This window comes from Lepidochelys kempii, chromosome 3 (assembly GCF_965140265.1).
Source record: "Lepidochelys kempii isolate rLepKem1 chromosome 3, rLepKem1.hap2, whole genome shotgun sequence".
NCBI classification, from domain to species: Eukaryota; Metazoa; Chordata; order Testudines; family Cheloniidae; genus Lepidochelys; species Lepidochelys kempii.
Window position 1 is genome coordinate 138,497,894 of NC_133258.1, and position 16,314 is coordinate 138,514,207.

The window sequence follows — 16,314 nt, forward strand, 5'->3', positions numbered from 1 at the left end:
CATGAGCATCTAGTCGACCTCCTGCGCATTGCAGGCCACAGAACCTAACACCCCCACCCCACCCCGAAATAGACCCCTAACCTCTGGCTGAGTTACAGAAGTCCTCAAATCATGGTTTAAAGATGTCAAGTTACAGAGAATCCACCATTTACTATAGTTTAAATCTGTTTATTTGAGCATAAGCTTTCGTGAGCTACAGCTCACTTCATCGGATGCATACTGTGGAAAGTGTAGAAGATCTTTTTATACACACAAAGCATGAAAAAATACCTCCCCCCACCCCACTCTCCTGCTGGTAATAGCTTATCTAAAGTGATCACTCTCCTTACAATGTGTATGATAATCAAGTTGGGCCATTTCCAGCACAAATCCAGGTTTGCGAATACAGACTAACACGGCTGTTACTCTGAAACCTCTAGTTTAAATCTGCCACTGACCTGTGCCCCATGCTGCAGAGGAAGGCGAACCCCCCAGGGTCTCTACCAATCTGACCTAAAGGAAAACTCCTTCCTGACCCCAAATATGGTGATCAGTTAGACCCTGAGCATGTGGGCATGACCCACCAGTCAGACACCTGGGAAAGAATTCTCTGTAGTAACTCAGAGCCCTCCTCATTTAGCATCCCATCACCAGGCAGCTTTCCAGAACTATGAAAACATTATCTAGATCCAGAATATGGTTCTTAGTTACCTGTAGAGCTGGTTCATCCTTTTTTAAAGAAACATTACTGAAGTTTTTCATTTACTAAAAACTGTCATTTTAGTCATTAAAAACTTAAATGAAAATGTTATTAAATGTTATTAAATGGTTAAAAAGCTTCATTTTTTAAAAAATAAAATGAATAATGGTCCATTTCAAACACTCTGAAACAAAATCAACTTCAAAAAATTTTCCCTCTGATTAGGTTTTAATTTCTTAACCAGTTATAGCAATGCAGACCATCTCCCAACACAAATCTGATACTTGATTTCACGAAGTGACTTAGACATACAACTAGTAAAAACTATACAACATTATTTGAAGTGTTTGAGACATTTCACTTGAACACTGTTGAGATTTTGGTTTGGACAATTTTGTACCGCTAATTCATTTTGACAAAGCAATTGGTGGAGCACCACAGAAACATGAAAAATTTTGAAACCACGTTTCACTCAGACAGAACCTATTACCAGTCGGGGGGGGGAGGAATAATTTTAAAATAAGTAAAAATATTCACAAAATTTGGAATGTTTTAGGATAAACAGGTCTGGTTTTATTGTATAAGGAAATAATCCTCAAATATTAAATAGACTTCCATGGTGAACTGTACACCTCCAATCTTTGTCGTGCAGGAAATCACACTTCATCCAAAAAAATGTTGCCTATTGTCCACCAGTGAGAGTACTAATGAAGAACTTAAAAGCACACTGACTAGTTCACTACCCTGTTAATATATGAGTATAGTAGATCTTTTGCTTATTTTAAGACAGCAAAAGAGGAATGGCCAAATTCTCTCATACTGATGTGAGTCTGTCACAACTTCACTGATGTCAATAGTTACCCCAGTGTAAATCCAGGGTAAGTGAAAGCAAAGTTTGGCCAGTTCATTTACGTATGAAATTACATTCATTCACGTTTGTACATAAAGTGTGTGTTTAATATTCTGATTTCATTGATCAGATATCTTTATAACTGTATCCCATAAGTCAGTGGTTCTCAAACTTTTTTTTTCGCGGACCACTTGAAAATTGCTGAGGGTCTCGGCGGACCACTTAATGATCTTCCCAAAGGTTCGTACTGTTAGCTAACAACTGTAAAGTGATTTGGATAAAAGCACTATGTAAAAAAAACTTAATAATAATTAACATTTTTTGTTCTACAAATAAAAGCACACAACTCATATTTTAATATCAGTAGTCTTACCTTTCTAATACAATGGGTGTGCCCTCTCTCTCCTGCCACTGCAGCCACGGAGCTGGGCTGGGAAGGAGGGGGCTCTCTCCTCTCTCCTGCACTGCAGCAGCCCCTGAGTTGGGGCTGGGAAGCAGGGGGGTCTCTCCCCAGTCACAGCAGCCACAGAGCTGAGGCTGGGAATGAAGGGGGTCTCTCCTCAGCAGCCATAGCCCTGGAGCTGGGGAAAGTTGCCTCTTTCTCTGGCCGCAGCAGCCCTGCACATCCCAAATTGCCCCCCCCCATTCTCACCCCACTACCCCTCCCACCTACCCTTATTTCTCCCCCGAGGGGCACCACCTCACCCTACATGTGCATCTCCAGGGTCCAGGCACCTAATTATTGGAGCCACGCCAGCCTCTCTCATGTGCGGCCGCCCAGGTGTGCACCTTAGCGTGAACTATCCGCGGACCACCTGAATGGAGCTCGCGGACCACTCGTGGTCCACGGACCACAGTTTTAGAATCTCTGCCATAAATCAAACAATCTTCTGAAGAAGTAGGACATTTTAGCATACTACACCTTTAAATATATATGTACTTAATCGTTATTTGAAGTTTTTGGTGTCTAAAGGTCAATTTGGGGATTTCAATATGCCATATTTGATGAGTGCGGTACAGCAGGAAGGGAATGCACTCAGCTCAGGGTTTATTCCTCTGAAGTTAAAATAGAAACCCAGAATGGTTGAATGATTGCCATTGATTCATTTTGACTTTGAGAAAGAGTCAGAAACAATAAGGTCTCTAGACTCTCACTCACCTGCTCTTATTGCCTTCTAAGGAACTAAAATGATGTATTGGTGGTGACAGCTGGTATAGATGTAAACTCCAAAGAAATCCTGTACATCAAGAAATAGTCAAAGAAAAATATTTGGATATTGTGTTAATTCTCAATGATTAAAAACAAGAAATGATCTTTTGAAATACAAACAAGGCCATACAGTACCATGGTAAGATTCTATGATGGAGTCCAGTACCAGGTGACTTGGTTACATGCCTCTTTAGGGCCATAGCAGCCATGAGTCAGAAACTGTTTGTAGTGTCCTCAAGAAGGCTCCCTGGTGGGAGATTAGCATCTTCTAAGACCTATTGTTCTCCCTAATGGCCCTTCCCAGCCAGCCATCTAGACTGATTGCATTCTGCCTAGTGGGCGTTCCCCAGGTGTAAATGTATTTGTAATACAGACATAGTCAATATTCCTAACTTCAGATACGAATAGGATAATCATATTCAGTAAATCATAACCTTTTCTATTATATCTCACATGATCTATCTTGCATAAAATAGATCATAATTACACCATAATCATATCATAACAATATCTCTCTGAAGAATATGGGGCTTAGTGTCACAGCTGGCATTAGTGCAGATCAGTACTTAACTTGTGCCAGGGCACCTCTGGGCTTGCTGCATCAGTTATGAATGTAAAAAAATTGCTTGCGCCCCAGCACCTAATTACATCAGCACCCAGCACCTCTTTCATTACAAATTAAGCAGTGGTACAGACAAAGCATTATGTTGCTTTTTCCTGCTGCACATGTGTGGGAGAAAGGCATCTAGCTCTCCTGGAAACCAAAATGAAGCATTACTCAAAGTGGAAATGTATATGATCTTGCTGTGTTCTTCAAGACACAGAAGCCAGGATCTGAGCATCTAGTTTAACTTAGTTAAATACAAAAGATCCCATTGTTTAATAACAGAGGTACTGCATGATTTTTCAAAGGTGCTGAGCACCTCTTGTTCCCATTTGACTTCAATGGGTTTTGTGGTTGCTTGGCAACTCTGAAAACACACACACACACACACACACACAAAATTTCAAATCTAGTAATCTACTGTAAGTATGTGAGAGAGTGGGTGGGTGAGTTGTATTGCTCACAGCATTTTAATTGTTTTTAATTAAATTACTGCATTCATAATAACTTAGAATTTTTATAGTGCTTCATATGCTCCAGCCATTGTATAGATACTAACCAAGGAATTCTCATAGCACCCCTGAGAGATAGGTGGATTGGGAGTCTAATTAAACACCTTTACAGATGAGGAAGCCAAGACAAAAAGGCAAAATAATTTGTTACGTGCCACACAGTAAGTGAGTGGCATAGCCAGGGTTGGAATGAAGAACACCTCATGACTCCAAGTCTCATTCTCATTCCTCCAGACCACACTGCCTCTATGTACCTGCATGACAAAATTTGTGGAAAATTACTAAAAATCAGGGATTTTGTAGCACAGCCACCCAATCTTATATTTCTTACACTATTTTTCCCCCTTTTCAGAAGGAACAGGGCAAGGATTTAAAAAGATAAAATAGAAGGGTTTTTAAAAAAAAAAAAAAAAAAAAACAGCTTCAGAGGAAGCCTAGTTTTGAATCTTGTTTTTATTGTAAATTCACATTCTAATTACTGGTGTCCATTCCAGTTCAAATGTGTGTGAGTGGCTTCTAATGACAAATTAAGAGGTGCCATGAGTTTGGCCCACATGGAAGACACATTGCATTCTATCTTGGAGATTTCTAGGAGTTTGGGTGAATAAGAAGCAATAAAATTAATCATTTTTATGAACTATTTCAAGTCCCTATCTTTCAAAGGAAATGAGCTAAATCATTTTTTCGTTCTGATAATACAGTATATCAAAGACAAATCTATACAACGGAAAAATATGAGAGATTTTCCCCCAGAAGCCACAGAACCTAATCTTCCAAAATGGAATCTCCAAGCACCAGGAATTTCAGATTTGTTTTTAACAGTCATGAATATCATTTACTATGGAGAAATAAATACGATCAGGAGGAGATGTACTATGTGGAAGACGAACTGCAATAGCATTGAATGATATCATCATTCTAAGGGATATTAATTGTCTGAGATGGAGATTTTATTATCTAGGCGAAATGCACAAAAAAGCAAACATTTATTTTCATGATTATTAAATTAAGGCTAATTATGAATCATTAACAATCAGCATGCAAGAAAATTGGGTTTTGCCAGGCTAATATTCCAAGTACCAAAAAGAAAAAAAAATACAATCCAGACTTCAATTAGCTGAGGTCACATTGCTTATTTAAATATCTGATCAAATAAGGATTTAAATAAATGAAATAAAATGAACACAGCAAAACACACTAAACTAGAGTCCCCATCCTGCAAAGTGTGACAGGAAAGCAGACACTTAATATATACTGCAGGACTCTGCTGGCACAGGACTACTTGCCAGTGGCACTCTTTGCAGGCTTGTGCCATAAAAGAAAGAAAACATAAGCATGCAGGTTATTAAAAACCACAAAGAACAGAGGAATACATTTTCTTCTCGGGTAATATTTACTTTGGGTTAAATTGGACCCTCTCTGAGCTGAGTATGGAGGGGTCCTCCACATGCTATGTGTCTTCCTCATTTCATTCCCACCCACATGCACACACACTTTAGAACCAGTGGAGAGCTCGCCACAGGGGTGCCATTTAGAAAAGGGGGAGATTTGGGGGCATAGGTGAAAAGAAGGGGCCAAAATCAAGGGAAGGGATAGCAATGGTATAGAGAAGTTCCCACTCTACCTGTGGTACTTATGTAGCCGCATCACCATAGTATCTGAGCGCCTCACAGTGTCTAACTTATTTATTCTCACAGCCCTGCGAAGGTAAAGCAGTGCTGTTATCCCCATTGTATAGATGGGGCACTGAGGCACACACAGACTAAAGGCCAGATTTTCAAACGTGTTTAGGCACCAAGTGGGATTTTCAAAAGTGCCTAGAAGTTAAGGTGTTTTGTAAACCCCACTAGATGCCTAGCTGCATCTTTGGGTGCCTAAAATGCTTTGAAACTCGGTCCTTAAGGCACTGGCCTGAGGTCATACAGGAAGTCCACGGGGGGAGTAGAACCCAGATTTTTCAGAGCTAGATCCCTATCCAGCAGATCAGCCTACTGCTCTGCGGCATGCTGCAAAAAAAGAGGATCTGATAGATGGGAGCAAAACCAAGGCGGACAGTTCTCTGAGACTCCAGCAAACGGTCCCAGGAGGTTGGGACGGATGTCATGGATGGCAGCATGAAAAGCAGCACAGAGACCAGGAACGATGGAGAATGAGAGTCAAATGAGAAGAGATCACTTAACTCCCAAGGGGTGGCAGGTTCTGCTCCATGCTGGGCTGTAGAGCAATGGCTGTTGTGCAAATAACTGAAAACCATTTTGTTTTGTCATATTTTGTTCCGAGTTTGAGAAAAGGAATCAAAGAGTGTCATACAAGTATCAGATGTGTTTATGCCTCAAATTCCTAGGGTTTCAGCTGTATCCAGGCCAATTCCAGAACAAAGAACAGATTGCATCCAGAGTCCATGAAGTTGACTATTATTGTCATGATTTGTATTATTCAATGGGCACCATCTGTGTGCACAGCACTGTTCAGAATATGCCAGAAAATGTAGTCCCTGAGCCAATGTGTATAAGATGTGTACTCTGGATAAGATGGCTCAGATATTTAAGTATGAAGTATATAGTTATTGACCATGTTCTCACTTGTTCAATGTGATGTTAGTATCTATGAGTGGAGGCGCTGATGGCAATAGAAATTTTACTGGATTAAGGACTAGAAGATTTGACCCTCCAACTTTCCTTCAAGAGGAAGAGCTTCCCAGAACTCCTGTGCCTGTTTATTTTCTGTTCCTGCCTGCAGTGGCTCTGATATACCTCAGAAGTCTCAATTTTTTTCTCAACTTTAAAATGGAATTGTCTTGGTGTTTGGTTTTAAATATTCTCCTGTGAGAACTGCAACTCAGTCACTCTGGTTTTGTGTTTAAGAGCCTTCTGGAAAGTAACTAGCCTTTAAATAGAAGTAAAAAGCACTGCTGCCAACTCTCCTGATTTAGTAATGCCTGCTCTCTCAGCATCCCCAGACAGTTTTTAGTACCTTGCAAGACCAGCCTTGATGTCTCTTCTCTTCCATACTCAGCATTCTCTTCTCTTTCAAGCAGCAGAAATTGATTGGTTAGGTCTGGGGATAATGGTATGTGCCTCTTCGGTAATGTTTTGTGAGATCCACAAATGAAAAGTGCTAGGTATTATCATTATACATTGCTGTAATGTTATCCTTCTCCAGCATTTGGGTTGAAAACAGATATATTGAAATGTAATGCAATAAGTATATTTTACTGACTTTTTTTTAATGTCCTCTGTAGATTTTTGTTGTTTAAAGTTTGGGTTTGCAGGGTAGAATTTGGGAACTCTTTATTTTAAAGAAAATGTTTTTTATGTTCTGATTTGATGGGGGATGGTGTTGGGTTCTCCTTAATCCATTATTAAACACCTTTTTAATTCATTTAACATTGTTAAACTGAAAAAATATATTTTAACAGGTTGTATTTATTTGTGAACTTTGAATTTGCAGTCTTACAGACGTCCTCTTTTGCTTTGCTGAGAATCCCTCAATTTTTATATCATAAGACATATATTGAACATTGGCATTTCAAAAAACATGCTGTAAATTTAAAATCATAATAAAAAAGTGACTATACCACACGTCACTATCAATAGAATGGTTGTTTCCATAGTAACTAATGTAGAGTGCTTCAAAAGGGAAAAAGCAAAGAGACTAAAAGTGACAATGTACAATCCACACAGGCGTATAAAGTATTAAACTGCATGTATGTGATATAAGAAAGAAGTGTCATGGTTGCGTGGCATGCTGTAACATTTTTCTACTTGTTTCAGTCACTGGCAAGTAATGCTGTAATTTCAAGCTTACAGCACTGGGGGGGGGGGGGGAAGGGGAAGATGCCTATCACTTGGTGGCATTAGGTTTCAATTCTCCCCGCCCAGCAAGGATTATCAGCTAACAGAACCACCACACTTACTTTTGGGGCCCAACATACATGCAGGACCTTTCCCTATAGGTGTGTCATGGGGTCCACTCACCGCTGGAGTGCTGCTTCCTGGTTGGTCTGGGGATTAGCTGGTTCCAGGTCTGACACCCCTTTCTGTCAGTTCCTTCCCCTATAGGCTCTCTATCTTCATGACTTAGCCCTCCAGAGAGGTCACTATAGTCCTCCCCTTCTGGGCTATCAAAGTCCTCCATACAAAAAATGACAATCTTCCCTTCACTGCCCTGACCATGCCACACCTCCAATGTCTGGTAGAGGACAGGCCCATGTTCCAGGTTCCAGATCAGGGACCCTATCTCTAGCAACAGTGGCCTCCTTTCTGGCAGACTATGTTGCCCTTTTCCTGGACTCCTTCCTACTTCTCAGCTCTACCTTCTGCCTGTCCCCATCTCTGGGTTTACCAGCCCAAACTCCCTCCTCCTTGGGAGGACCCCAAGTACACATACCTTCTCCCAGGAAGTGACTGTAAACTATCTCCCCTGCAAACCCTTCTACCACCAATTCCTGTCTTTATAAACCTCATCCAGCTCTTCCCCTTGCTGGACTTCATCAGCAATTAGGCCTTAGCATGCCCTTACTTTCCTCCAGGTGCATCCTATAGGTTAATTGGCCTAATTTACCCGTGCAGGCCTTGTGTGGGGTGGACACCACATCACATGGTGCTATTCCTCTTAAGGTGGAGGTAGAAGCTGATGACTGGCAACCAGACCACATAAGCCACAACAGTGGACCAAACAATGGTTTAGGCAGTAACACCTCCTAGCAGGCAAACAGCTCTATCAAGAACTTTCTGTGAGACTACAGTTTAAAGGAAGAAAGCCAGCCAATGCCTCAGTGCAGCCAGAAGAAATTCCTTCCACCTGTTGAAGACAGAAGAAATGGAGTCTTGCAGCTAGTAATCCAATTGTATAGTATTAGTGACATAGCTCAAAGCTTTTTTCCCTGTCTCCACCTCCTGGAAGGAAATATACATTATGGTGGCATGACCAGTAATACATAAATAAAAGTATAAGTTGGCCCTACTCATGGACCTACAAGCACCCCCATTCAAATCCTCCCACTGTCATCAGAAATGTCTTTAGCTTTTATACATACATCAGCTATGGATCTAAAGTTATAAGGAATTCATGTTGAAAAAAATAAGTTACAGAAACTGAAAAAAAATCAGCCTTTTTTGTCCCCAAAATAACTATTTCCAATTTTCAGTGGCTCAGCTTTAGTGTGCCTGTAGCAATATTACCTTGGGCTGTGATCACAGTGTGTCTGACCAAGCAGAGAGATCTAATGACCGAGTTAATACTTTCATGGATCCTTATTCAACAATAAGAGAACCACTTACTCAGTCATCATAACAGTTACCCATAGTACCTCAGTCTTTCTTGGTATTTGCATCTTCCATGAAAATATTAACTGGGCCTTCAGACCTTTCTGTGTGGTCAGGTATAATGTGATCATAGCCCATGGGGATACTGCTACATGCAAATTAAAAATGAGCCACTGAAAATTGGAAATAGTTATTTTGGGGACAAAAAGGCCAACTTTTTTCAGTTCTTGTAACTTAATTTTTGCACCAGGAGTTCCCTATAATAATTTTAAAACCATAGCTGACACGGATGAATATATAACAGTTAAAGATGTTTCTGATGACTCTGGAAGGATTTGAGTGGAGTGCTCTCAGGTCCATGAGTAGGTTCAATTTATATTTTCATTTATGTATCAGTGGTAGTGCCGGCATAATATAGGCATATTCGGAAGTACACAGTGCCAGACGAATTCTTCTCCTATTGAAGTCAATGTTAAGTCTCCTATAGGCCATTGCTTAACATTTTTAAAATTCTATCCTTCATGTCCTTCCCAAATATGAAGACTGCAGTCAGGCTAACTTCCACAGGGTAACTTTTTTCCTTAAGTGAATACTTGAGAATACCCACGCATTACCAATACAATTTTATTTGACTGCCACTTCATTTATTTTGAGGGAGGAGCTTTGAAATGGTGTGGGGGGGGGCACTAAAGAGAGTTATCACCATTTCCACGGCTTAGATTGTAGAGGAACAATGATAATAGGAATGGCAAGACCCCATTCCTGTAAATATCACACTTCTATGAGTAGTGTCAAATTATAGTGGAGTGGCAGATAAACTTATAATACAAGTCTAGCTTTTGCTATATGTGGGTACCAGCAAGTATGACCTTTGATTACTGGAACAGAAATAGAACCAAGAACATGTTAGTCTCAAACACTATGAAAATATGATTACCTACATGAAAAGCTATTTTAATATTTAGGGCAGGGAGAGAGGTGGTAACTCAAAATCTCAGTCAACAAGAATATAATTAATTACTCCAACAAAGGTAGTCCTGATATCACAAAAAGGGCCAAAGCTGGATTGGAATATCTGAAACAGGTGATAATAAAGCAAGTAAACTTGTAAATTAGAGTTCATAATCCCCCATAGGGGGATTCAACTTGTTCAACTTAGACTCATTTAAAACAGAACAGGAGAGTGATCAGTTAGAATCCCATGGCTTTTTTCAACTCAAGGAAATACAGCATGGGGTAGTGGTCCTAAAATTAGAAGTTTTCCCAACAATAAATTCTATCCTCTCCACATCACAAATTGAAGAAAGAAAACAACCTCAAGTTCTGAAAATTTAAACTCATAAGATACAAAAAAAGCCAATATTAGTAGTTCTCTACAATCCAACTTCTAGCCACAATGGAAAGTGTTGCTGAAATCAAAGATTTCTATATGATGTTCAAACACTAATGGTTCCAGTGTTCTTACACCTTCTAATTCGGCTTTTAATTGCTGACTGACATAGACTCAGTAGGAAAGGAAATAAAAGTAATACTTTCAAAATGTTCATATTTGTCTGAAGCTAATACCAGGAAATTTTAGGACTCTTCCTAAGGTATGTTGGCACCACCTATGTGTCATATTTCATTATTTTATAATGAGGCAAGCATCTAAAAAAAGTAATGCAGGTGACATTCTATTAAAAGAAAAAAAGTAAAAGAGTTTTCAGAGGTGGCATGATACTGATATAAGGAACTATTTATTTGTGCTAGTGCCTTTTGCAATACAGATTTAAACAAGTCATTTATGCACTAAATATTTAACTCAAATATTTTATCTGAGTTTTCTATAAAAAATCATCTAAATGTGCAGTACACTTTCTGTGGATATGAACATGGGACACTGGAAGAAGGGACCTAAATCGAGATTGTTTCATTTTATACTACTATGTTTTCTTCATCTTCCTTTTCTAGACAAACCAATCATCTTTCTCAACTTCCTTATCTTGGTAACTAACCAGAAACTAACTATGGGTGAGAGATGAGCTTGTTTACTGTAATCTTTGTGGTTCTGTCAGGGCTTGGCATCTCTGAAAATTAACACTGGATCTATAAACCCTGTGACCTTCAAAAACGGTCAGATCCAGACCTTGGAATTCAGACTCTCTCTATGATGGACCAAACTTCAATACTAAATCCAAATACGCCTAAACTTCATAAAAATGCAGATTCATATCAGATCTCAGATCCAAACATTGTGACTCAGGATCATCTCAAATCATCCAATTCTTCAAGTTTTCTGGTCCTTTCATGACTTGACTAGACCAGGATTTAGGAAGACCTGGGCTGTGACTCTAGGCAGTCCAGCCTGTATTTAATTAGACTGGAGCTAGAGAGACAGTGAGAATGACAGGGTTATGTTTGTGCTCAGCATCCTCAATAAAGAATTTGCTTTGTATTCACTACAGTCAAGGCCTGTCTCTTACCTATCACAACAAATATTACATGTTTCCTCTTTTTCTCATGGGTACAAATATCAGATTGCCATCCCACACAATCATGCTGCATAAATATCATATCGTTACAAACAGTTCAACCCAGTCACATTGAAGCCATGGCATTCAAAATGTAAAAAGATTTTGAATTCTAAATATTCCATCCAAGAGACAACCACCACAAAAGTACATAACTTTTTCAAGTAACTTCTAATTAATTTAGACAATGTAAGTTTCAAGTAACTTCTAATTAATATCTAATCTAATAAGTAAGTTTCAAGTAACTTCTAATTAATTTAGAAAAAAAAATTTCTAATTAATTTGGCAGGCCCGTACTCTAGTTACTCATCACCGTTCATTCATCCCTAATACAATGGCAAAATGCAGCGAAATTTACTAGTCATTGCAGCGTCTTCTTAGAAAATGGAGGAGCATTATGTTTTGAAATTTATTACAAAATTCCTGTGATGTAGCAGCCACTATTAAACCATCATATTTGAAGACTTCAAAAGCAGCTGGTAATATCTGAGGTCAAATGACTTATGCTTTAAAAACCTCTTTTCATAGTCTAAACCCAGAAGTCTTCTATATTTGTTGACGGTAGTATCATATTTGCATCCTGTCATATACACCTATGTACTTTTAAAATACATAAAATACCAGATCTTATTTTGTTTCCTGTTTCCTAGAACATTGCTTAGAAGTTTTCACCCGAGACTGTGACACCTGTCAGTACAATCTATGGTATGATAGGTCAAGAGGAGTAGTTAAAGGAATCAAAGAAAGCAGGCATAGACTCATAGACTGTAAAGCCAGTAGGGACCATCACGATCACCTAGTCTGACATCTTCCATATTGCAGGCCACAGAACCTCACCCACCCATTCTTGTAATAGACCCATAACCTTTGGCTGAGTTACTGAAGTCATCATATCATGATTTCAAGACTTAAAATTACAGAGAATTCACCATTTATAGTAGCTTAAACCTTCAAGTGACCTGGAACCCACACTACAGAGGAAAGTGAAAAACCCCTAGGGTCTCTGCCAACCTGACCCAGAGTAAAATTCTTTCCCAACCTCAAAAATAACATGACAGATTATATTGCATAAGATTAAGATATGTGAAAAGTGTCCTACTATACAACTCTGTTTAAAAAAATACCATAGAAAAACTAGGTAAATAAACACTGTGTTTGTACTTTCCTATACATGTTACATATGTCCGGAAATTACACTTCAGCAATGAGATAGATATTTTTTTAAAAAAAGAAAAGAATCAGTTTAGCGGGTTTTAAAAAAGGTGTATCTGAGTACAGCACCTTTAGAGCAACAACTGTGATGCCCACGTACTTTTAATATCTCCTAGGCAATAGTTATACCATCCAGTATACAATGAAACTTGCTCTTGCTCTTAAGTATATATAAACTTGCTCTTAAGTATATATAAAATGTAATGAAATATTATGTTTTTGAGGGAACTGAATCAAATCAACTAGGTGCAATAAAATTTTAGGAAATATCATATTATGATAACCATTCTGCCCATGTTTGCTTACTATATAAATATACATAAGTGCATAGACAAAATTTTTGTACACAATTGTAAAGTTAATGGAAAGGTGGTCCAGTGACATTACACACACACACATGCAAAGTTTTCCAAACTTGTGTGCATCAAATTCCTAAAATTAAATTTAGTCAAGTAAATAAAAGTAGCCTGATTTTCAGAGGTGCTGGGCATTCCCAAATCCCACTGAAGTCAGCAGTACCTTTGAAAATAAGAAAGCATGTACTATATATCAATTTGAGACTAACAAAATATTTAAAATCTCTGGAAAGAACAGTCTATTACCACAATATCTGATGACACATCAATTACTCTCACTATTGAAGAAGCACTGTCATTAATCGGAGAATGTTTTTATTGCAGTCAATATGTGTGTGTGGGGGGGGGGGGGGAGTGTCAACTCCTATAAGACAAAATAAGGGTTGATTTTTCTATTTTAAATAACCACAAACTAATTGCAACTCCCTAAATTCTGGGAGTAAACAGGTAGTTAAAACATTCTGCATCCAAGTTTGTGTGAAAGATTCTCTTTCACCACTACCACAATTTAAGAATTTTCTCATTTAATTATAATTTAGCTGTATTTATTTAAAGATGTCAAATTCAAAGGTAAAGACAACTTTATCCTCTTCGTTTAAACAATCTGTTTCCACACTAACCTATCTCAAATTCCCCAAGCAACTGTTCTAATTGAAGTACAGTAGCCAAATAAATCCCATTATTTAGGTCAATGTCTGGGAGTTTGTTTATTGATGTTGTTGTTAAAACATTTATCATGTTGGGAAATCTATTTGCAGAGAGAATCCTTGGAATATAAATTTTAAAAATGCTATTGATTGCAAAACAAAAAAAATCTACACAATTATTTTCCTCAAATTTCCTGTGCAATTAACACTTTAATTGCAATGTAAATAATTGGCTAATTAATCATAACACGTTTGTTATTTGAAAACTAAAATATAAAGTATATAATATTTTTACTCATTTTACAGTCAAATGATTTTAGAAGGGAATAGTCTAACTCAATCTTAAAATGCTTTATCATCACATATCAGCTGTACCAAGCACCTGGAAATAGCAGGTGAAATAAACTAAATATTGCAGCTCTGCCATCTGATACATAAAATGAGCCGAACATAAATGAATGTTTAAAGCATTCATTATAGAATAAACGTTCTTGAACACTTTGCAAAGTTGGCATATGTATCTGTGTTTTAAAATCGAGAGCAAGAGATTAGGTCATTTCTTAAAATAAAAGACAACAGATAAACGGACTGGGATATCGAGCTAACATTTCACACGCTCATACTGTTGCTATTTAAGTAGTGTAAAGTATACATCATGTATACAAATTTTCCAATAATATTCGAACAGTAAAGGACTGATATCTCTGGTGTTCTGAAACCATGTTGTACTCCTACAAATGGAGCATCAGAGCAGCAGCTTGTAACAAGACAACTGGAGGCAAAATGTTAACATAGTTACATTTTCTGGGGGGAAAAAATCAGGAGCGAAAGTTTCCTAATGTCATTTGCCCAGCTGTTTCAGAGAAATTAAAAAGCCTCCTACCTTTCTGTACACCAGCATGTTTGGGGATTCATCAGCCACCCCGTTGCTGCTCTGCCCATAATTATTTCCTTGCGCCATGTCCCAATGCTATGGTCCTCTGGCAAAGGTTGCGCTGAGCAATTGGCCACTGTGAAAGGTAAGAGCGATCTCTGTGAGATACAGCTGCAGCAGGTCTCCTTCCCCCTACTGACGGTGATTAATAGAGCTGACTTACTCCCATCACTTTACCATCATCCGTTTCTCCGCCCGACATTTACGCTGGGGCAAAACAGCTAATTCCCCGTTTACTGCCATTACCCCCTTGTAAATACTGAATGAGTGTAATGTACTAACTCAGTTTCCACTTTAATGAATTGTCACTTCACACCGCTCCGCTGACACACACACACCCCCCGCCTCCCCGCTGAGCACACTCTGGTAGAGGCATCTCCCTACCCAACGCTCCCTCCCCGCCCCCGAATACTGGGCACCGCATCGTTCCCATCGCCTGTGTCCCGGTGCCAGGGACTGCCCAGTAGCCGGCTGCCCGCCCCGCTGTTCAGCCGGCGGTTCGCCCCGCACCCCGCGCCCCAGCAGCCGCCCCGGGGCATCTCCCGCTGCAGCGCTTCCCCCGGCCCGTGCGGCGCTCACCCCCCTGCACAAAGAGCCGTGCCAGCCCCTGGAGTGGGGGGAGCCCCCCGGCCCCCCACGATGCCGGCTCCGTCGCCTCCTCCCCCCGCCTCCACGGGCGGAGGGCGCCGGCTGCTGCAGAGGGCTAGCCGGGCTCTGAGCAGCCAGCCCCACAGCCCGCTGCGGGGGGAGGGTTCACCGCGCCCCGCCCCCCGCCAGCCCCGGGGGGCTCCGCTCTCCTGCCGGCCCGGCGCCTCCAGGCAGCCCCGCGGCACGTTCGGGCTGGCGCGGCCGGCGGCTCTGCCCTGCGGCAAGAAGCCCGCGCCTGGGCTTTCAGCACCGCGGACAGCAGCCCCGGAAGCCCTCAGCCGCCGGGGCTGGCCGGCACCTCACCCGCGCCGCTCTGGGGGGGGGGGGGGAGGCGAACTCCCCCCCCTACCCCGCTCCCCGCCCTGCCTATTTACCTCCCCGGGCCAAGGTCACTGGCTGCACGGCGGCAGCGGCTCCTCTCCTCCGCCTCCCCCCGGCGCGCGCCGCGCGGTCCGTGTCAGCCGGCAGCGGAGGGCGGGATGCGAGGATCGGTCATCACACAAACAATGCGCACCCGGGCGGCTGCCGCTGCCGCTGCCGCTGCCGCCGCGGAGGCTGCGACTTCCCCCGCCGCCTTGCACAAGCGGCCGCGGCTCCCCTCCCTGGAACGGAGCCGCCTCGTCACGTGAGGCAATGGAACGTCAAAGGTGCTGCGGCTGCAGCGCCAGGCGCCTGGCAATCCCGCCCGCTCTCCGGCTGCTGCGCTCAGCCCTTCCTCCCCGCCCCCGCGGGAGGCAGCCAAGGAGCTGCAGCTGCCTGCAGGTTTGGCAGCAAGTTGCCAACGGGCTTAGGCAACGCGGGAGGGCTGGCCAAGAATAGAATACGGGCTAATGGGATGGATGATTGAGCGGGGCAGCAGTGGGGGAAAGTGCCACATCCGCTCTC

At 41.2% G+C, this 16,314-nt stretch overlaps 1 protein-coding gene across 16 annotated transcripts in view; it reads right to left on the reverse strand.

Annotated features, from left to right (window-relative positions):
- Positions 1-16,110, reverse strand: part of RGS7 (regulator of G protein signaling 7) — a 428,859-nt gene extending 412,749 nt beyond the window's left edge. For 7 of the 16 annotated variants that reach the window (XR_012158163.1, XR_012158164.1, XM_073338226.1 and 4 more), the window contains exons 1-2: positions 15,804-16,110; positions 14,731-14,857 (exon numbers count right to left, since the gene is read on the reverse strand). Coding sequence is in view for 14 of the 16 variants with exons in the window: in XM_073338226.1 (XP_073194327.1) it covers positions 14,731-14,808 (78 nt within the window). In the remaining 2 variants the exon portion in view is untranslated. Of the gene's footprint in view, positions 1-14,730; positions 14,858-15,360; positions 15,493-15,803 lie in introns of those variants that run through there. The other 9 variants (XM_073338222.1, XM_073338233.1, XM_073338232.1 and 6 more) reach the window with 5 other exon arrangements.
- Between the last annotated feature and the right edge of the window lie 204 nt (positions 16,111-16,314).